Raw genomic sequence first — 20,583 nt, 5'->3', positions numbered from 1 at the left:
GGCACTTGCCATCCCCTCCGTGCCACTAGCAAGAATCTGGAGTACATGCTGCGGGGAAGGGCATGCCCCAGAGTGATACCCTTTTCCTGCCGTCCATGTTGGTCGAAACTACCATGTGCTGGTCCAGCCTCGCACCGCCAAGCGCAAATGGGAATGGTGTTGGCCGTTGTCCTCGGGGACCATTGCTCCATGAGGTGCCAGGCGGTGATTCATGATACTTAGGGTAGGGCCGTCGTCTCTATCTCGTTCTCCCCCGTCGCAAGTCTCCTGTGTGCTCAGCTGCCCGCGGTCTGTACATCTTCCAGCACATCCCGCCGTGTCTCCTTGTTCTTCAGTCATCATCATGACGAATACAATTGGCGTCAAGAACACTGCCATGCATCATGTCGAAGATGCAGAGAAGCAGGGTCACATCAAGGACCTCATCTCGGAGCAGGAACAGCACGATGCCGACGAGCTCGAGCAGAAGTACCACATCCCGTTGAAGGCGGTGTTGGAATCTCATCTCGAGGAGGATCCCAAGACTGTCCGTAAGGTCATGCGGAAAGTCGACTTGCGTCTTGTGCCCATGCTCTCGCTGCTTTACATGTGGGCGTTCATCGACAGGGCCAACTTGGGAAATGTGAGAACCCTCTGAATATCAACCCGCAGTTTATCCCTGAGGCAACGACTGACCACATCGCAGGCCAACATTGCCGGCATGAGCGAAGATCTCAAGACCAACATCGGCAACCGCTACTCTGTCTTGGCCATGATCTTCTTCGTTGGGTACTGTCTCGTCGACATCCCCGCTACATTCCTTGTCCGAAAGATTGGCCCGGCGCTGTGGATCGGGACCATCACAACCATATGGGGTGTCGTGACGCTCTGTCAAGGCTTCGTCAAGACCTGGGGCGAACTCGCCCTATGCCGTGTCCTCCTTGGCTTCCTTGAAGGTGGTCTTGTCCCCGCAGCCATGTTTCTGCTGTATAACTGGTACACACGCTACGAGATCCAGGCTCGCATTGCTGGATTCTACGTTATTGGCAATGCGTCCAGCGGCCTAGCCGGGCTGCTTGCCTACGGCATCGAGCAGATGGCCGGAGATTCAGGCTTGAATGGCTGGTCCTGGATCTTTATCATAGTAAGCCACAACCCTCTCGATTACTGTGCCATAAGGTATGGCTATATGCTGACAGGTTCGGATAAACAGGAGGGCATTGTCAGCACAATCGTTGGCCTCGCCTCGTACGTTGTCATGGTTGACTTCCCAGAAAAGGCCACAGTCAAAAACTCGCTTGGCCTGCCCGGGTTCTTGACGCCTGAGGAAGCCGCCATTGTTCTCGCTCGCGTAGAGCGCGATCGTGGCGATGCCGTCGAGGACAAAATCACACTCAAGATCGCTATGAAGCATTTCCAGGACTGGAAGCTGTGGGAGTTTACCCTGTACCTCTTGCTCAACAACACGGGCGTCTACGCGTTCTCATACTTTCTGCCAGTGATCTTGAAGGACGGCTTCGGCTACTCGACCGGCCGAGCCCAATTGCTGACTTTCCCTCCCTACGCGGCAGGAGCGGCGTGGATCATGATCTGTGCGTTCACAGGCGATCATTTCAAAGTCCGTGGCCCCATCATGATCTTCAACGCGTCGATGTACATTGTCGGGGTGTCTCTAACGGGGTTTGCCTCGGAAGTGCACGCCCGCTATGCCGGGGTGTTCTTGGGTGTGATGGGCATCATTGCAAATATCCCTACGCAGTGGGCTTATGCCCACAACAACATGGTCGGGCAGAACAAGAAGGGTCTCACCATGGCGCTGATGGTCATGGGGGGCGCCTTCGGCGGTATCATCGCGGGCAACGTGTTCGAGTCCCAGGATGCGCCGGGCTACAGATCTGGTCTGTGGATCTGCATTGGGTTTCAGGTAAGAAGAAGAAACACTCTCTCCAAAACAACGTGGCTCGACCACCAGACGAATCTTCTGACGTCCTGTCTAGATGCTCTACTTTGTGCTTGTGTTGAAGAACTTTGTCATCTTCTACGTCCAGAACAGGCGGGCCGACCGTGGTGAGATCGTTATCGAGGGCCAGCTTGGTTTTCGATACACCTACTAACCGACGGGAGTTACTGAGAGGGAGGAAAGACTGTCTATCTGTCGAGAGACCACCAGGTTTCAAGTTTCAGGTTTTCCTGGCAAATATGATCCTTAGAGGACGTTGGGTTAGCTGCCTGCAATCGAAGAAGACGATCTTGATGGAGTGATGCTCCACTGTAGACGAGTCCTATAGGATATCAGCTTGGTCGAAACGATTCTGGCTCTTCAAGGCCCAAGTATGAATCAACGACCGAACAATATACTATGCCGCACTCCCCTTTTTGGCAATCTATCTGGAATGCAGTTGACAATATCACCGGCCAACCAGAGATATGCTCCTATCGAGACGGTTCTAAGTTATTGGTTTCGAGGCTGTCCCGCCATCACAAAAGAATTGGGCTTCCACGGCGTTCGGGGAAGGGAATACTATTTTACGAGAAGGTCTGTAGGGTCTCCGCAGGGTCACAGGGTCACAGTGTGGGGGAGTTCTAGTCAATTGATATTCTTTAAACAACTCCAAAAACACAGCAACTTATAGTACTCTTTCAATTGGCCTTCTACCCATACCTGGTCCTTATGTACATACCTAGGTATGCTACTCCGTCAATTGAGTCTCCCTCTCGCGGCTTGATCCTTGCGCGGTCCTCGCCATGGTAACCACCCCGACGACACCGCGCACACAGCCGGGACAGAAGAATGAAAGAATGGCGGAAAAGTCACTCCAAGAGGGCCCTAGGTCACTTGCACGAGCATGTCTGTCCTGTCGAGCTCGAAAAACCCGCTGTGACACGGCACGACCCCGTTGTACTTCGTGCGCCATGCAGGGGAAGGACTGCGTCTACAAGCAAGAGACGCCACAGAGGAGGTGCGTTCATCGTAGCCACAAAATTCCCTCGGAGCTTCATCATTGACGTGCTGTGGAACATCCAGACCGACATTAGCACGCATTCACGAGCTGCAGAAGCAAAACTCGGTGCTTGATGCTTTCATCTCCAAGCTCAAATCTGCGTCACCCACAAAACGAGAGAGATTGTTGACGTCGGTGACCATGTGCGACGGGCATGTTCGGTTACCGGATGACAGCAGCGAAGAGCGCACCACTGAAACTCGATTTTCACCTCAACCTCAACTGGCTGTACCGTCAGCAAACCAGGATGCTGCGCCTAACATTTCACACAGGCTGCGGCGCCGCAGCAGCCTGGGGAGTCTGGAAGATTCATCCGACGAAGAATTCGATATCGGCCCTTTCCTTTCTGTTGATGAGGCGGGGAAGCCCAGCAGTTTTGGACCTTCGTCCGCTCTCCACTATCATCCAAGATCCGGTAGCACCTCTTTGCAATCAGCTGCCTCTCTGGCGAGAGATCATATCAGGAACTGCTTGATTGCTGAAGCTGCCCTTCAGCGACAGAACGAGCGCCACTTGGCTTTGCTGCCCGACGTCCACGGGGTGCCCACAGAGTTGGCCATCCATTTACTTGAATTACACTGGAGCCGCCAACATCACACTTTATTACTGACCTACCGACCTGCCATTATAAGAGATCTTCTGCGAAACGGACCTCATTGTTCGAGGTTCCTGCTTCATGCGATATTTGCGTGTACAAGCAAGTTTTCTGCCAGAGTAGAGGTCCGAGATGATCCTTCAGATCCTTCAACAGCAGGTCGGCGGTTCTTCCGGCGTTGTGATGAGCTCCTTGCAGAAGATTCCCTTCTAATATACCCCAAGTTGCCTACGGTGGTTGGACTTCTGCTACTAGGATCGAGCTACAATGCCAAAGGCGAGACCTCAAAAGGCTGGTTGTACACGGGCTATGCCCTGCGCATGGTCTATGACCTTGGTCTCCATCTCGACCCGAAAGAGACCAGCGACTCTCCAGAGCAGGTGGAGATACGTCGGAGGGTCTTCTGGGGAGCCTTTGTCTCCGACAAGCTGCAAAGTCTCTATCTTGGACGTCCCGCGGCCATCAATCTTCGTGACTCGCATGTCTCGCGAGACTTCATGGACACTCTTGAAGAGCAGGAGCTATACGTGCCGTACAAAGATCCCAAGTACCCAAGCCCTCAGACTACTTCGCCATTTCTTGGCCTTCCTATTTACTCGGTCTCGACCTTCCAACAGCTTTGTCTGCTATCAAAAATCATGACGAAGATCATCAACACGTTCTACGTGGTTGGAGCGACACCTCGTAACGCTCAGGCCAGTCTGCAGCTTGTCGATAATGCGTTACAAGCGTGGAGGGAGAACTTGCCGACAAATCTGGATTTCCAGCCGCGGCTCTTGCAGTCCGATCCGACATCGTATCCTCCTCCAAATCTAATGAATGTGCACGCACTCTATCATTCCTTGCTCATTCTCCTACACCGACCGTTCATATCGGATGGACATTTGCGCTCCACCGCCACTCCGTCGCTGTCTTGGGGTCGCTGCACGTCGGCTGCACGAAGCATCACGAGCATTGCACTGGCCTGGAAAACTGCATACAGTCTGAGAGGCGCACCGTACTTGTTGAGCTATGCCATATACGTTGCTTGCACGATCCACGTTCGCAACGCCGCAGCCGATGCATCAAGCGGCAACAACAGAGAGCATACCTCCCTGCTTGCGGCAAGTTTGTCCTGTCTTGAACAGCTGTGTCTTGCCAACCCAGGCGTTTCTAAGCCAATGAAGATCATACAAAGATTGATGGAGGCCAGCAAGATTGTGTTGCAGCCAGGTAAATATGACTCGGATCTCTATGATCTTCTTCGCTGACTCCCTGCACAGAGGAAACTATATATCCCAGCTACTCGCCGTCATCGTTTGACTTGGACACGATCTTCAGCATGTTCCCCCCGAGAACTGTAACGAGCTCAAACGTACAGTACTCGGGTGAAGTAATCTTTGACTCTGACATTCCTGATGATCCGCTCTTCGGACTCATGGACGAGCCCATGTTGCCTTACACGGATATGTCTGACAACTTCTTCAATGGCACTAGAGCATTTTAAGAGCAAGATGCATGCATTTGGAGCGAGCAGTCTTCTGTGGTAGAGCTGGGAGACAGAAGCTTCGATGCCGTGTCCGCTCCACGAAGACTGACAAACACGTGAGGCTAAAGGAGCTGTATTGGCCCCGGACGATGATGCTCCGGGCTTTGGAGCATGACTCTCCGCAGCGGACGTCCAGCGAAATTGGTCCACTTATCCCCCTGCTTTGGGGTACAGGCTAGCAGCAGGACTCCAATTCGTGAATGCCTGAGTCGCTCTGTTGCTGCCACTAGTCCGAGATGGCGAGTCTCTTATATTATGCCGATGTTATGGCACACCCAGGGAGCTGTAGTCCGTCAATTCGGAAAGAAGCGAGAGTCGACAACCGCAAAATAGCTAATCAGGATGAGCGGCGAAAGTTCTTTATACGACAAGGGCAAAGAAGTCCGCATCGCCGTGCTGGGAGAGGCACATGTCCAGAGATCCCTTGCAGCGCGACAAAGCGAGTTTGCAAAACCGCTGCAGGACTTCACTACCGAGTTCTGTTGGGGGAAAGTCTGGGCTCGCCCGGAACTCGATCGCAGGTCGAGAAGCCTTGTCAGTACGTCCAAAGCGTCCTTCCCTTTCGCGCATCTTTTCCAGCGCAAAAACACTTTGCTTTCTCGACACAACTGGAATGGTCTTCCTCTCTCTTACACAACGATGACGCTTTCATCCGGCACTTTTCTGACCAATTTAGACTTGGGGTTCATGATTGCCTTGCACAGCTGGCATGAATTGGCCATTCACACCAAAGGAGCCATCCGCAATGGGGTGACGGAGGTCGAGATCAGAGAGGTCATTATGCAGTCTATGGTGTACTGTGGCGTACCTGCTGGTGTGCAAGCCTTGAAAGTGGCCGAGACGTCAATCAACGAAATGATCGAAAGTGGAGAACACCAGAGACAGTTGAAGGAGAAGGTGTAAGGGGTATGGGAGAGCAGTGTAGCTTGATGCAAAATTCTGTTCTGTGCAGGAAAGCAGGACACGTTGGACATGTCCGCTTGCTATAGAAAGGATAGAGAACAATACGCTCTCAGTACATCCACCTTGGGAAGAACCGGTTCTGGTTCTCCGAAGCCCACTTCCAGTCGTGCGCGACGATCCACTCAACGGCTTCGCCGTTGACCTCTATCAGCCTCTGCACGTTCTGGATCGTCTTCCGGGCCTTGTGCAACTCGGCGTGCGCACTCTTCAACTTGCCCTGCCCGTTGTCGTACTCTAGAATCTGCTTCTCACCCGTCATGATGCGGCGGTCGTGGCAGCAGTCGCCGCCCAGATAGACCCATTTCTCGGGCCCAACGCGGAGCAGAGCATTCACGTGGCCGTGGATGTGGCCCGGGGCGTCGATGATCCACAGACTGCCGTCGCCGAAGAAGTCGACCGCGTGGGGCAGCGTCGAGATGGACGTCCACGTATGCTTTGTCTGCGAGGTGGTGGCCGCCATGTGTTTCCTGTCCGAATCGGGCACGGGCGGAAGCTCCGTGGTCTGCGACGCTGGCAGGGCGCCCTTCTCGATGCGCTCGAGCGGGTAGTGCGGCGCGCCGTTCTCGAGGATGTACAGCGTGCCCGAGCCCACGACGAAGGTCGAGTTGGGGTAGTCGGACGGCAGGCCGATGTGGTCCCAGTGGATGTGGCTGAGGATCACGTAGTCGATGTCCCTGGCCGGGTCCAGCCCGCCGCTCATCAGGCTCGACCGCGCGTCCGCCGACGAATATACCGGTTGTCGGGTGGTGATGTGGTGCTGCGTCGCGGGCTGGGCGTACCGCGTCAAGTCGCGCTTGATGCCCAGGTCAAACACGACCCGGGTGAGTTTGGAAGTGCTCGGCTCCCGGTGCTCGATCAGAAAGCACATCGATGGCACCGTTGTCCCTTTCTCTGGATCCGGGTCCGTCACAAAGTTGCGCTCCGGAAGGGTCAAGAAACCCCCGTTGAGCGCGGATACTTTCACGTATACCTGGTTTGGCGCCGGGACGGGTAGACGCAGAGCGTCGTCGTCGCCAGGTGGGTGCGTGATATCTCCCATGGTTGTCGCTATGAGAGAGGTTCTCTGTTCTTTGGATCTTACTGAGCGGCTCTGCTCGTCGGCGAAGGCATATATCAGAGCAAGGACTGAGGGGTGTGCTCACAATGACCGAATCCCACTTACTTGTGCGAGTGGGTTTGTCAAATCGGCCAAAGAAACGTTCATATTCCCGCGTCCTCGGTCGAAGTCTTCCTTGGAGTCGCCGCCAGCCTGGCGGTGCTGGAGTGAATGATGGAGATGTCGTCCCCACTAGTCATTCCCGACAGACTTTCAACTCGTGCCCGGGGCAGGAGAGTCTCGAGTCGGCTGTGGTCCCTTCCCCAAGGCAATCCACAATGGAGGCGCCCCGAACGGTTCTACCGTGGATCGCCACATCCACTGGGCCATTGCACGGGATATGTAATAGTCGGGGTCCACCCGCGGGGCCCGGGGTAAATGGAGATCAAGTCCCCAGCCTCACTAGCCGAGCAAGCATACCTGTTCAAAATCCAATGTTCGGAGACTCATCCTCCGGACTAGCCTCTCGCCTCGACCATCCCCTCACTTGACGAGCAATGTCGCGTCTTTCGGGGCCAGTCGATCTCCGTTCGAGAGTACACGGAGTCGTTGCACTAACCAAACTCCTTGCCGACCAAGGGACGACGCGGGGGCCGCTTAGTCGGCTAATGGACTTGAAAGATCAGAGAAAGTGACCATCACCGTTGTCACTATTTAGTGAGTTGGTGGTAGCCGTTCCCGGATTTTGGCTTTGGTTTATCAGTACGACAAACCGACAAATCGACAGACCAACAGCAACCACAAGCAGCCAGCAGCAATCCAAACAATGGGCTCGTATTCGGCGGAACCTCAGTTGCCCGCCAACATTGGCTTCGTTGGACTTGGGAATATGGGCTTCCCCATGTTTTGCAACCTGGTCAGCAAACTGCCCGAGACCTCGACGGTACACTTCTACGATGTGAACCCGGAGTCAATGGAAAGGGGGTTGAAAGAGTCTGGCGCGGTGGCCAAGCTGGATCCCTGCAGCAGTTCGCGAGAGGTCGCTGAGAAGAGTGTATTACATCCTCATTTCCATGATCCATGGCCCCTTCCTTTTTCGACAAGTTCCGTCGGCCAAGTTAACTGATCAAGGGTCGCTTCTGTTATAGGATATGTTCATGTCAATGGTCCCCGAGGGCAAACATGTGCGCGCGGTCTATTTGGATCCCGAGAACGGCGTGCTAGCGGCCAAAGATCTCAGCGGCAAGATCCTGCTCGACAGCAGCACCATTGACACGGCGACATCGCTCGAGGTGGGCGAGGAGACACGGAAGCAGCACCCGAGAGCGCATTTCTTCGACGCCCCCGTGTCCGGAGGCACGGCCGGCGCGAAGAAAGGCTCCATCACATTCATGATCGGCTGTGCCAAGTCGGACCCGTTGCTGCCGTTGCTCAAGACGCTGATGTCGCTGATGGGCCACAACATCTACACGTGCGGCGGCCCGTCGTTGGGGTTGACGGCGAAGTTCTGCAACAACTACCTCAGCTCGTCCATCACGCTGCTCAACGCCGAGATGTTCAACTTCGCCATCAAGTCCGGCATGGACCCGCGCACGCTGCAGGAGATCCTCCAGACCACCACGGGCTGCAACCGCAACGCCCAGTGGGCCAACCCTGTGCCGGGCCTGAGCCCCGACGCGCCCTCGTCCCGCGGCTACAAGCCCGGCTTCAAGATCGAGTATGTCAAGAAGGACATTGGCCTGGCCATCGCGGCGTGCGAGCGCGTCGGGGCAAAGCTCTGCGTCGGCCCCACCACGTGGAACACGTACGTCGAGGCCGGCAAGGACCCGCGCTGTGCTGGCATGGACTCCAAGGTCATTTATAGGTACATTGGTGGCGATGAGGAGTGGCTGGACAAGTTCCCACAAAAGGAGACGGAGGAGGAGAAGTGATGCTGGACAAGCTTTTGGGAAAGTTGGTGCAGGGTCTTTGAGGATTAGATTACTATTATCTTGATACACAATGGGATACATGGACCTGTAATCGCCACTTGTATCTATCGATCTCTGGCTCCTGTAGACTGAGTGATCCACCAAGTAGACGAAAGGCTCTAGGTGGAAACGGCTTGGGATGAGCTAGCAACAGAAGGGCCATTTGGCACGCAAAGTTCTAAATTCAGTCTTTTCTGTTGAGATTTGGTATCGAAGGAAAAGTGTCCATTTTTTTTTCTTCTCTCATTTTGCCCCATCTATCAGCTTCTGCAAACCCTCCAGCACTGATCTCTCCACCTCGACAAACCCGCCTTCTCGCGTGCGCTCACGGGTCTCCCAGCTCCGATCAAAGGGCATCCTGATGGGCCCGTTGCCCTTGAGCGGCTGGCTGGCGCGGATGGTGTCGGAGTAGGTGTCAACCTCGCGCTTGAAGTCGTCGATGGGTCTGAACATCTCCGGGTCCATGGCGATGACCAGCAGCCCCCAACCGTGATCGTTGGCCGTGTGTGCTGGGGCTCCGGCCAATGCACCCAGCAGCTGTATGGCGATGGCGAGGCCGCTGCCCTTGTGCCCGCCCCAGACGGCCATGGCGCCGCCGTCCTCGGGGAGGGCCTTGAAGGGGTCGCGCGAGGGGTTGCCGTCCTTGTCGAAGGCCGTGCCCTCGGGCAGGTCCTCGCCCATCAGCTGCGCCAGCTTGACCTGGGCGTGGGTGATCTTGGACGTGCCGATGTCCCAGATGACGGGTCTGCGAGTCCCCGACGGGAACGCAATGCACATGGGATTCGTGCCGAAGCGCGGCGTCGAGCTGCCCTCGGGAGCGACCCAGGGTCCCGCGCTGGCGATGATCAGCGCCACCAGGTCCTGCCGCGTGCACATCTCGGCGTAGTACGACAACATGCCCGCGTAGAAGGTGTCGCTGACCCCGACGACGCCCACTCCCCCCGTCGCTTTGGCCTTGGCGATCGCAAGCGCCGTCGCCCGGTGCGCCGCCAGGTACCCGATTGCGCCCTTGGCGTCGAGCTGCGCCGACGCGGGCCTCTCGCGCGTCACCACCATGTCGTCACTTCCCACCAGCTTATTGGATCTCTGCTGCTTGAGCAGGTTCGCGATCGTGAGGATCCTGGCAACCCCCGTCGGGCCGTATCCGCGCAGTTGCGCGTCCATGATGTGCGCGCAGATCGTGGCCGCGTCGTCCTCGCTGTATCCCACTGCGCGGAGAGCGCGGCTGGCGCGCTCCGTGGCGTCCGCGATGGAGATCTTGACAAGCTCCTCCCTCGCCATCTTCCAGCTGGAGCCGGTAGCCATTCTTTGGGAAAAGGGGGGTTGTAGAATATTGTCGGGCCAGACAAAGAGAAACCAGTGGGCTCGAAAGGGTGACAATTTAACAGCAAAGGGATACGACGACCCTCGACGACGACGGAGAAAAAGCTATGCACCGGCTATCCTGGAATGGTTGTATATCTATCAACCAAGACCCCGACGCCGCCGAACCGGGCTATGTATCCGTATCTCAAGCGTGTTTTTCTTTGATGGTATGTACTGTACCTCGTATATACCCCTAACTCCCCGCACGTTGATCTCACTGCCAAGTTTCTGCGTGGCAGTCGATGATCCGGACTGTTTCTCTCCGATTATCATTCCCCTTCCCCTCAAATTGGCACATATGCAGTAGTTGGAGACCAGTTTGTGCTCCGTTGTCGCTAGTAGGACAGAATTGGTCTCACAGATCAGAGTCCCATCTGGTCGGATCTTTCGATGTGGAGTCCGTCTTTACCGACAGGCAAGCCTTGCTACGGACGAAGAAACAAAATATGGTATGCTGGGAAAGGGGATGTCTCCTTGTTAAGTGTGAGATTTGGTTCTGTTTTAGGAACGCAAGTCGGACCAAATTCGCATTCAGTGTAACTCTGACTACCTGGAGCGTCTCCGTACGTGTATCACGAACATGGCATTCCAGGTTGTCTACCGAGCGCGCGATCTCGGAGACAGTCCCACCAAGATTGCTGGGTGAGAACCTTGATGAGCATCCAGCTCATTCAAGGTCTGATCGTGATACCTCATACAGTATCACTTCAACCAACTTCCCCGCGTAGTAGCAAAAAGAGAAACCGAAAAAAATCATAATCAAAACTCCTTCGTGAACATCCCACTAACACCAACACAACTCTCCGTGTCTAGTATGGGCAGCCTTTCGCCGCTGCCCTTCCCAGCTTCAAAGTCAGCAGTCCCAGGCATCTAAACAAAACAAAACAAACGAGGATTCGCGTGGCTTTCAAGAAAGAACCTAACATTTTCAACACCATTCCTCGACCTCCACCCGATCTCCGACCCTTATTACTGTCCCAAAAGGCTCCGCAAAAGCATATCGTCCAAAACACGGCTTATAGGGAAACGTCGGATTGACTCTCCTGTCCTTGGTCAGGAGTTTATAGAGCTGACGCTCGGGCGGCACGGTGCCACCGGTGCGGAAGTCCACATTCAAGGACATGCAGCGGACCGTGTTGAAGACCAGGTCAAGGTGAACTGGGGTGTTTGAGGCAGCAGTGTCATCACTGGGGCTTGCAGCGATAATATTCAGAGTCTTCCAGTTGTCTTCCGCGTAGGGCGCTGATGCGTTTTTGCCATCCTCATCGTCGCTCATGGGATTGTGCTCTCCGCCAGCGGCGACGTTGTCAATGTGTACATTCGAACGGAAACGCAGAATGACATCGTCTTCTTCACCCTCATCTCCTGCTGCATTCTTGGGTAGCCGCCCCTTCGCATCCGTTTCGGAGCTCACTGTCGTGATCAACAAAGGCGCAGCATCAGCAAACTGGATCTTCTGGGCATGAAGCTCTTCGTCCAGAGCTTTGACCCAGGACAACAATCCGGTCCGCGGTCTTGGTTTGCGTGGAATGAGTGCTGGAGCAGGACAGTCTCGTGACCCTGCGCGACCGCCAGCCATATACAGCAGCCTTGCTCTATCTCCTAGGTGCTTTGTAAACCACGCCGCGATCTCATCGCCCATATCTTCTCCCACAGCTCGCGTGCCGAAGAGCTCGACGGTATATGCCTTGGCCTTACCCAAAGAACTTGGTGCAGGTACGAGTGGGAAGTCGATCTCCTCGCCACTGAGTGTGTGTTTGATGCTCAGCACTTGAGGTGAAGATGATTCTCCATGGGACCGGATTGACGGCTGGAACAAGCACAACTTTGACAGTGTTTTGATGGTCAAATGTTCCTGTACCAGTGAACTGCTGCCCTCAATGTCCACGACATCCGTATCCTTGATGAGAATGAACGACCGATCGTATTTCAGCCCCGTCGATGTGATTTCTGCTTCGGTGACCTCGATTGGGAGGAGGGACTTGACTGGGTATATGAAGAGCTGTGGAAACATAAACAGCAATCAATGATCAGCGTCTGTAAAAGCAAGCTAAGGCAATGCAGAAAATGCCTTATACTAGAGCTTCCCAGAAAGAGGAAGGTATAGACGGCGAATGAAACTCACCCGTTGGATATGCATTCTTCGCGTTCCAATAGAACTAGACCAAGCCTCGTCCACACAGCTTGTTCACAAGCTCAGCGAAAGATGTTGGTCCGCTGCTGCGGGATGCGGTTCGCTTCCTTATGCTTATTAAAATAGCTTCCGGTGATCTAGTCGAGTTAAGTAGTGGTACTGTGGCAGCATCTGCTGGTGTGTAAGAAGCAGAAGCATTTAGGCCTGGGAGGGGAGAGTCTCTTTGCCAAGATCAGTAGAACTCGCATCCTTATCCGGATCAGTGCGTAACTGATGCCGCCCTAAATGGAGACTGCGCAGCATATCTCATCTACGATGGCAGTCAGTTGTCCCCTTATCGACAAGGTTAAAGATATCCGAATATGACAGCAGGGGAAGGTTGTAGCCTGAATCGATTTCGCGAGATATAAGCCTGCCTGCTTTCTCCTTTAAAAGTCTCCGAAACAGTCGAAAGGCCTCCGAATCGAAAAGCATGAAAGCCTCCGATCAGGAAAGCCCCCGTAAATATCAATCTGACTGTTGTCCGTAGTGGCAGCAGCATCTATAAGACTTCTTGATGCTCCTTTGACCAGTGTGACATTTTGGCATCTTTAACCTTCCTTGCATCCTTTTGCTATAGATTGAGGTTTGAGTTCGCGCAACACCCTCCTGAAGATCGGCATCTCAGATCCGTATAAACCGCCCTTGGTCCGTCAAAACGCTCCGTTCCTTCGTTTCTCCGTTCGTCCATCCGTCGTCGATGACTGTCAGCACAAAGCCCTGAATTAGAAGAGAATGGATAAATTGGAAGAAGAGAGTTCACGCATCGAGTCAAGTCCGCGTACGGAAATGGACCTCTGCCATGACAAGACCGGGCTCAATTCCAATGCCAACATAGACAACGAGACAGCAAGCGAGAAGGCGGAGATTACTGCTTCACAAGATGCTCAGCTCTCGACCAAGCCAATAACCGGCCGATCGAAGAAAGGGTTGCGGTTCTGGATGATCTTGGTGGCACTCAGCTTCACAGGTATGCTGACAGCGCTTGACGCAACCATCACATCCACAGCCTTGCCGTCTATCATCGCCGATCTAGGTGGCGGTGACTTGTATATATGGGCCGTCAATGGGTACTTCTTGACCATGTAAGTCCGATGTCTTCGTGTTGCAATTAGCCTCTTTCGTCGGCGCATCTCCTCGGTGTTGACCTATTTTCACGACAGGACGGCATTGCAGCCCCTTTACGGACAGCTGGCGAACGTTTTCGGACGTCGATGGCCAGCTATCGCTGCAACAGCGGCTTTTGTCTTGGGTAGCGGTGTTTGTGGAGGAGCCAGAAACATGTCGATGCTCATTGCCGGCCGCGTGATCCAGGGAGCCGGGGCGGGTGGCACCAGCGTCCTCATTGAGATCATTATCTGCGATTTGGTCCCTTTGCGACAACGAGGCAACTACTTTGCCATACTTTTTGGCCTCATTGCTCTCGGCACGGCTCTTGGACCATTCTTCGGGGGCCTCATTGTCGACTATTCCACCTGGCGATGGGTCTTTTACCTCAATCTTCCCGTTGGCGGCGTCGCGGTCGCACTGCTCTTTGCCTTCTTGAAGGTGAGATGGAACAGGGACGTCAAGTTTGCCACCAAGCTGACCTCGATTGACTGGGCTGGCAATGTCATCTTTATCGCCGCCATCTGCGCTGTCCTCATCGCACTATCTTGGGCCGGTGCCGTGTATCCCTGGTCATCATACCATGTTCTTATTCCACTGGTGGTAGGCTTGGTGGGCCTAGCAGGATTCCTTGTATTTGAAGGCTCGCGATTTGCTTCTCAGCCAACCATGCCGCTGCATCTGATGTCGAACCGCACATCGGGTACTGCATATATCCTCACACTATTGCACAGCATAGTCAGCATATGGTGGATTTATTTTCTTCCGGTATACTTCCAAGGCGTCCTCGGCTCATCGCCCGCCTACTCGGGAGTCCAACTTCTGCCCAGCATACTGGCCCTGATCCCTTTTGGTGCGATGGGAGGAGTGGCTATGTCCAAGTTTGGCCGCTATCGACCCCTACATAGCGCAGGCTTTGCCATGATGGTGCTAGGCTTCGGTCTCTTCGACCTTCTCGACCAAAATTCTTCCACAGGCGCGTGGGTTGGATATCAAATAGGTGGTTCTGCTGGAACAGGCCTGATTCTCTCAACGTTGCTGCCTGCCGTGATGGCGCCGCTCTCGGAAAGCGACACAGCACTTGCAACATCAACTTGGGCGTTCTTGCGCGCTTTTGGACTGACTTGGGGTACCGCAATTCCTGCTGCGATATTTAATAATCGCTTCGACGCTCTTGCAACGACAGGCATCACAGATTCAGTCGTTAGGGGGCAACTCATCAATGGCCAAGCCTACGGCCATGCCACAGCTGCTTTCCTCAACACCCTATCTGCTCCCACTAGGGAACAAGTTATCACAGTCTTGAATGAAAGTCTCCGCCGAACATGGCAAGTTGGAATCGGATTCGCAGGACTAGGGTTTTTGCTTTCGTTTTTGGAGAAAGAGATTCCGCTCCGTCAGGAGCTTGAAACCGAATTTGGCATGGAAAATCAGGAGAACAAAATCATGGCTTCGAAGGAAGAGGGTGTTGAAAAGTAGTCTGACCGTAGGGCAACGGTTGAGGTCACCGGCTTGATGTGTGGCTCCCACGGATCTTCGCAGGGCTCAAGTAACGGCAAGGTAGCAGTCGAGTTCCAAGATTTCTTCTATAGGGAGGATGAGAAAGTCTAGGATGAAGGGGAAGATGTAGCTTGATCGCCTTGCGTCCTCTTTGATGCACTTTCTCGCAAGGTTTGACTGTGTCAAGCGATGTTTATCTGACAGTATTATTCAAGATCATCCAGGATAGGTGGCGCATCTCTATCTGAGTAGCATGCCTCGGAGACCTCTCAGATTAGCTCTGAACGATCTCAGCGTTGAACTGCCTGAGGTGCCATGATTTCCTGTCACCTGTGTCATGGCTGTATGTAGAAGTTGAGATAGGTCCGTAGTACTTAGTAAACCCTTCGAGTCCGGCGTCCGTTCAGAGAGGCCAAATTCCTCGGGGAGGCCCAACAGGCGCTCGAGCTGGTCGAAATTATGGTCGATGATTTGAATAATGATCTTCGCGTACAGTTGTGCCTTCACTGGCGGCAGGCCAGCCACTTGAACCTCAGGTAACCCCTGCAAGAAGTTGGATATGTCTCCGATCTGCGACAGAGCACCATTTACGCGGCTAAAAATTGCGCTGTAAAGTTCCAACAGGAGGATATAGCTTGACAAAAGCATTAGCACCACGGGGGTACTCAACAAACTTAGACTTGTCGAGGATGAATGAGCTGGCGAACGCGGCGCACGCGGCGACGTCTGCTTTCGCCCGGAGGCCGAACTGGAGTTGCCAGAGTCTGAGGTAGTGGATCCGAGCGCTACAGACCCGGCGATCAATTCTTTTGGCGGTGGTGACAACGGAGCTAGCTTTTCGAGAATATCGACCAAGCGAGAGGTGCTCTTTAGCATCTCGGCGACAGGGTTTCCCTCAGTTTGGTGAAGCTTGTCGATACAATGCTGCCCTGTATTTACGGGTCCCCAGAAATATACGTCGACGTTAGATATCTGTTTAGCGATATCCCCATTCAATCTCGCAAGGGCGGTGAGAGTGTCTGGGGGCTGGAGCAGCTCCAGTGATGGCCCGGGGATATGACTTTCTGCAATAGCCGGGAGACCAAAGTTGTACTGTGCGCGTTGGGAAAGGTGCATGGTTGGTCCGATGGCGAAAAGGTCATCGTGAGCCCCCAAATCCGCATCGAAGGAATATCCTGCATTTGCCTCGAATGTCGAGCTTGGTAGTGTATTTTCGGAATTGTAACTGGTCACGTAGGACGGGTCTTGAAGATAGACCGGATTCGCATCCAACCTCCCAGGCATCCACAGGTCATACAGACCCTCCGTCGTCGACGACAGACCTGGAGAAGTGGATCCAGTGTCCAGTGTACCAGATGGTGTACCTCTTGTCTTTGTGAATTTGGTGTTTCGCCCGGCCACTTCTGTTCTTCGAGGGCGTCCCAGCGGTCGGGCACTGCTGGTAACGCATTGGACCCCGATTTTCAAGCATCTAGTACATGGCTCACTCTTGGATTGTTCGTTCCGTGGACAGCGCAGCTTCTGACCCCTGCAGCGATCACAGGCAGAGCGTTGTTGGTTCATGCTGGAGCGAAGCCACTGTTGAGGCCGTGGGGTGGTAGAAGGTCGAATTGCGATGACTGGGGAAAATTCCAATATGCCAGCCTGGCCGAGGTCAGCTTAATCCATGCGGAGCCTCGCCCTTATTAGGCAACAGGAAGATGCCGCCTTATGCCGCTCAAGTCTTGCTGTCTTAACCTCTCTACATCGCGGTTTCAAACAAGTAAACGACAATTTTAAGAGGGAATGTCGGCGCGAGTGTATATATCACATCCATTGCTTTGGCCTCCAGGCTCAAAGCTAGGTATCTCTGCTGATAACTTGCCAATATTAGTCCTCCTCGCTAGTGTCCAAGTCATAGCACATTCCACATAAAAGTCCATGAGCAACATCACGCTCCCCTAAATAACTTTCGTAATAATCCTTGCTGACCCCAGAGCTCGATTGCGTGACCGCATGATTCATCCTCATACGTCCGCCACGTTCAAGCCCTGTTCACAAACACCGCGGGAAACACGCCTGCATCGCCTGCATATACGCCGAACCACCACTCGTCGTTGATTTCCTCCACCTCTCGTATATTGGCATGCTTGGGGAACATGAGCTCGTCCTTAGCCTTGCCATCATTTTCGGAAGGGTAATAACCCCATCTGGCGACGTAGGCCTTGCCCCAGCCACCATCCGGAGGCAATTGCATTCCTGAGCGTGGCAGAGTGGAAGTCCTGGCTCGTGTTTTTCGCCGTGTACCAGCTTCGTCTTCTCGCCAGCTCCAATCGCCTCGTACAGCGGAAAGATTTGCTCTATCAACGCGGTGTAGATTTTTCATCGCAAGTTTCCACGCTGCCACATCTGCATCCGTCATTTGTACACCACCCACAATGCCGCGAGTGATGATTCTGCGCTCGTTGCCCTCCTCGTCCCCTTCAAAGGCCACGGCAATCATTCGATGTCCATCGGGACAGAGACGCCAGCCTTCCGGCCCATTGTCGCGGGTCATCCGCCCCGACTCAACGAGTCCATGGTAGCAAGTACTGCAAATATCGTAGTCACCTTTCTGGCCAGGGTTTTCCGGAGAGGGTGTCGGATGCGTCGGGCAATGGTATCGGGTTTCTTGTAGTGTGATTGAGCGAGCGCAAATGTCACAATTGGTAGTAACAGATAACGGCACAAAGTCTGGGCGGAGACCCGGATAAGGCCCGGTTCCGGATGTGACGCTCGAAGCTGCGCTCTGAGCTGGGGATAGGTCGCGCCCACCAGAACTGTAGGGGCTCAGTGTCGCAGCACCCGGCCCTCCTCCCAATCTAGAGCTTGCAGAGATCGAGTCCGATGATTTGTAGGCCACCGGCAACAGGGGATGATCGCAGCAGTGGTTGCTACCTACACAGTCGTTGCAAAAGCCCCACTCGCCCTCATTGCAATAGTCACACGACCAGAAGTAATCGTTGGCAAAACGGCCACATCGATCGCAAAAGTTCCCCTCTCTCAGGCGCAAGATTGCATCGGCAGCCGTAGCAAGCCGCCCTGACTGTGCAGTGGATGCTGAGGGTCTCTCATATTGTCGGCTAGTTGGCAAGTGTGGTAGTCCCATAGACTGATTGTTGCGATTTGGCGGCTGAGATGCGTGGAATTTGAGCATGGCAGAGCGATAGAAACCAAACCAATGATTGCAACCCCGCCCAGCTCTATAGCACCGCAGACAGATGTCAACCTTACAAGCCGCACAGTGTTTGTGAACTTCATACTGAATGTTCGGACGAGAACACCGCGAGCACACAACGGATGGTTCATCCGACCTGGTTGAGACGCTCGTAGCAGGTAATTCTGTGGCTTCAGGAACAGAAGCTTCTGATTCCAAAGTTGGAATGGAGGTTGGGACGGGGCCAGTTGCCACGCTCGACATGACAGGCTGCACAGAATCAGGCCTGGGCGACTGTTGAGCTGGCGAAGCGACTTGCGGCGGGCTTGACATGTGGCGTCCACCAGCAGCCTGCCACACTTCAGAGGCTCTCGGGGGGGTTCGGGGCTCCGTATTGGATCTGTGCGCATGTGGCCCCTGCTGGAGTTGCTGGAGGCGATCCGCGCCACCTGCATTCGATTGAGGTCTGTTGGAGAGATCTGTGGCTGATCTTACCGCAGGATGAGGCGTCCGGTCTGTTCTCGTCGCAGAATTTTCGCCTCTTCGACTCTCATCGGAGGCTCGTCGTCGGTGAGCCGCAGTCTGCGGCAGTGTCAACAACTGGTCGTTTGCGGATTGAGACGAAGTGGTGTGAGGTCGGGTGCTGTTGCCTCCAATAACCACATTATGGCTCGATCTGGGGCTTGGCTGCGTCCGTTCACGATTGCTGCTCCTTGACGCCTGACGGGCATGGCGCTCAATTTCTTCGGCATGTGATTCCGGCGGCCTCGGCGTGTTCCCTTGGGTGCCAGGCCCACTATCATCTGAGCCTGGTCGTCGATGCCTCTCCGCGTGCAATTGTCTGATGCGTTCGGCGATAGCCTCGCTGAGCGCATCTTGTTCTTGCTCCGTCAGCTCATCAATATTGATGCCATCCAAGAGGCCTTCGGTCAGAATCTCTTGCATGATTCTTGCCTCGTCTAAACTGTCACCAGTGCCAGTGCCGCTTTCCGAAGCGCTGACCAGGGATATTAGACTTGCTTGATGGGCAACTGTCCGGACACCCCTTTGACGTGCTTCAACAGCCTCGGGATGCCTGGGTGAGCTGGGTGGGGGAGATAGGGACGAAAGATCTGCGGAGTTGGAAGAGCTTGCTGTTCGCGGACGAGAGAGCTCCGTATCTGAAGTGTGCTGTTGGTCACGTCTCTGGCGGCGGTCAGTGTCCCTTTGCCTTTCTGTTGTCTCCCTTCGTTCTCGACTCCTACTATTCCCGCTGGTGGCTCGTCTACGGTCAGCGGAAGCGGGGTCCAGGTGTTGGTCGTGTCTGCTTCTCTCGCCATGACTGCCATCTGCATTCCTTGAATCTCCCAGGCCCGACTCCTCCTCTTCACGCCTTCTTCTCTCCCTCCTCCGGTGGTTCTCGACCTTTGGTAGAATTTCTTCGCCCGGCTTATACGCCTGCGACATCTCAGCCTTCTCTTGCGGCGTCCTGTCTCTGCCCGGGTTTGCGATCAAGAACATCTCCAGCAAGGTATTTATCTTCGCATAGGGCCGGGCATTTTTGACAGGAGCGCGACATGTTGGGCAGGTGTATGGGTTCGTGGAGGAAGGGGCACGCGAGTGGGTTGCTTTGCGGTATTGGTGGGAGAACCATTCTTTCAGACAAGAGCCGCAGAAGGTGTGCAGGCAGTCGAGCAGGGTCAGAGGCTGATAGAGAACCTCGGTGCAAATAAAACAGACGAGCTCGTTCTCAAGGTTGAGAAGGCCTGTGGCAGGGGCTTCGGTAATGGCAGCCATGGCTATAGAGTCGAGGTCATGATATAACCCTCAGTCTTGCTTTTTCCGGACTATAGTTGAGGATTCAGCCACGGGAAAAATGCGCTCCTGGCGGCATCATCCTTAATATTCCATCTAGGACGAGGTGTGACAGGAGCGAAGGTGAGAGAGAATGAAAAGAGCGAAAAGGCGCCCGCGAGTTGAAAATTAAGGCAATAGAAAGTGAGCTGAGTTGAGCCAGTTGGCGAGGCACTTGTACGGACGCCCAGTCCAGACTCTACGACAGGCGAACTTTTGCCCTTTGCCTGCCCACGCCTGCCTCACACCAAGGCGGATATTTTTACTTTCCGGGTTGCGGGATTCCGAGGTTTTAACTGGAGCAGCTCGCAGGTGCCTCTGGTGTCTCGGTTCGCTAGCTAAATCGGGGCCCTGGAT

At 54.3% G+C, this 20,583-nt stretch overlaps 10 protein-coding genes across 10 annotated transcripts; 5 read left to right on the top strand and 5 right to left on the bottom strand.

The window, feature by feature from the left end:
* Positions 1-343: 343 nt before the first annotated feature.
* On the top strand, positions 344-2,093 carry Z520_03112 (uncharacterized protein; the record flags this gene model as incomplete). Its single annotated transcript, XM_016773625.1, has 4 exons — positions 344-622; positions 686-1,123; positions 1,193-1,903; positions 1,977-2,093. 4 exons carry the CDS (start codon positions 344-346, stop codon positions 2,091-2,093), a joined length of 1,545 nt encoding a protein of 514 aa, XP_016635682.1.
* A 799-nt stretch (positions 2,094-2,892) lies between these two features.
* On the top strand, positions 2,893-5,062 carry Z520_03111 (uncharacterized protein; the record flags this gene model as incomplete). The annotated part of the gene is made up of 3 exons (XM_016773624.1): positions 2,893-2,939; positions 3,005-4,788; positions 4,839-5,062. 3 exons carry the CDS (start codon positions 2,893-2,895, stop codon positions 5,060-5,062), a joined length of 2,055 nt encoding a protein of 684 aa, XP_016635681.1.
* A 384-nt stretch (positions 5,063-5,446) lies between these two features.
* Z520_03110 (uncharacterized protein) lies at positions 5,447-6,007 on the top strand (the record flags this gene model as incomplete). Its single annotated transcript, XM_016773623.1, has 2 exons — positions 5,447-5,642; positions 5,781-6,007. 2 exons carry the CDS (start codon positions 5,447-5,449, stop codon positions 6,005-6,007), a joined length of 423 nt encoding a protein of 140 aa, XP_016635680.1.
* Positions 6,008-6,116: 109 nt separating this feature from the next.
* Z520_03109 (uncharacterized protein) lies at positions 6,117-7,106 on the bottom strand (the record flags this gene model as incomplete). The annotated part of the gene is made up of 1 exon (XM_016773622.1): positions 6,117-7,106. The coding sequence occupies one exon, from the start codon at positions 7,104-7,106 to the stop codon at positions 6,117-6,119; it is 990 nt and encodes a 329-aa protein (XP_016635679.1).
* An 823-nt stretch (positions 7,107-7,929) lies between these two features.
* Positions 7,930-9,034, top strand: Z520_03108 (uncharacterized protein; the record flags this gene model as incomplete). Its single annotated transcript, XM_016773621.1, has 2 exons — positions 7,930-8,157; positions 8,252-9,034. The coding sequence occupies 2 exons, from the start codon at positions 7,930-7,932 to the stop codon at positions 9,032-9,034; spliced, it is 1,011 nt and encodes a 336-aa protein (XP_016635678.1).
* Positions 9,035-9,316: 282 nt separating this feature from the next.
* Z520_03107 (uncharacterized protein) lies at positions 9,317-10,378 on the bottom strand (the record flags this gene model as incomplete). Its single annotated transcript, XM_016773620.1, has 1 exon — positions 9,317-10,378. The coding sequence occupies one exon, from the start codon at positions 10,376-10,378 to the stop codon at positions 9,317-9,319; it is 1,062 nt and encodes a 353-aa protein (XP_016635677.1).
* Positions 10,379-11,366: 988 nt separating this feature from the next.
* Z520_03106 (uncharacterized protein) lies at positions 11,367-12,452 on the bottom strand (the record flags this gene model as incomplete). The annotated part of the gene is made up of 1 exon (XM_016773619.1): positions 11,367-12,452. The coding sequence occupies one exon, from the start codon at positions 12,450-12,452 to the stop codon at positions 11,367-11,369; it is 1,086 nt and encodes a 361-aa protein (XP_016635676.1).
* Positions 12,453-13,346: 894 nt separating this feature from the next.
* Positions 13,347-15,197, top strand: Z520_03105 (uncharacterized protein; the record flags this gene model as incomplete). Its single annotated transcript, XM_016773618.1, has 2 exons — positions 13,347-13,696; positions 13,775-15,197. 2 exons carry the CDS (start codon positions 13,347-13,349, stop codon positions 15,195-15,197), a joined length of 1,773 nt encoding a protein of 590 aa, XP_016635675.1.
* A 295-nt stretch (positions 15,198-15,492) lies between these two features.
* On the bottom strand, positions 15,493-16,781 carry Z520_03104 (uncharacterized protein; the record flags this gene model as incomplete). Its single annotated transcript, XM_016773617.1, has 2 exons — positions 15,493-15,548; positions 15,602-16,781. The coding sequence occupies 2 exons, from the start codon at positions 16,779-16,781 to the stop codon at positions 15,493-15,495; spliced, it is 1,236 nt and encodes a 411-aa protein (XP_016635674.1).
* Positions 16,782-17,241: 460 nt separating this feature from the next.
* Z520_03103 (uncharacterized protein) lies at positions 17,242-20,169 on the bottom strand (the record flags this gene model as incomplete). The annotated part of the gene is made up of 1 exon (XM_016773616.1): positions 17,242-20,169. The coding sequence occupies one exon, from the start codon at positions 20,167-20,169 to the stop codon at positions 17,242-17,244; it is 2,928 nt and encodes a 975-aa protein (XP_016635673.1).
* Positions 20,170-20,583: the final 414 nt, after the last annotated feature.

The sequence above is a fragment of the Fonsecaea multimorphosa genome (assembly GCF_000836435.1).
Source record: "Fonsecaea multimorphosa CBS 102226 unplaced genomic scaffold supercont1.4, whole genome shotgun sequence".
Lineage (NCBI taxonomy): Eukaryota > Fungi > Ascomycota > Eurotiomycetes > Chaetothyriales > Herpotrichiellaceae > Fonsecaea > Fonsecaea multimorphosa.
This window is presented reverse-complemented; position numbering and strand designations above follow the sequence as displayed.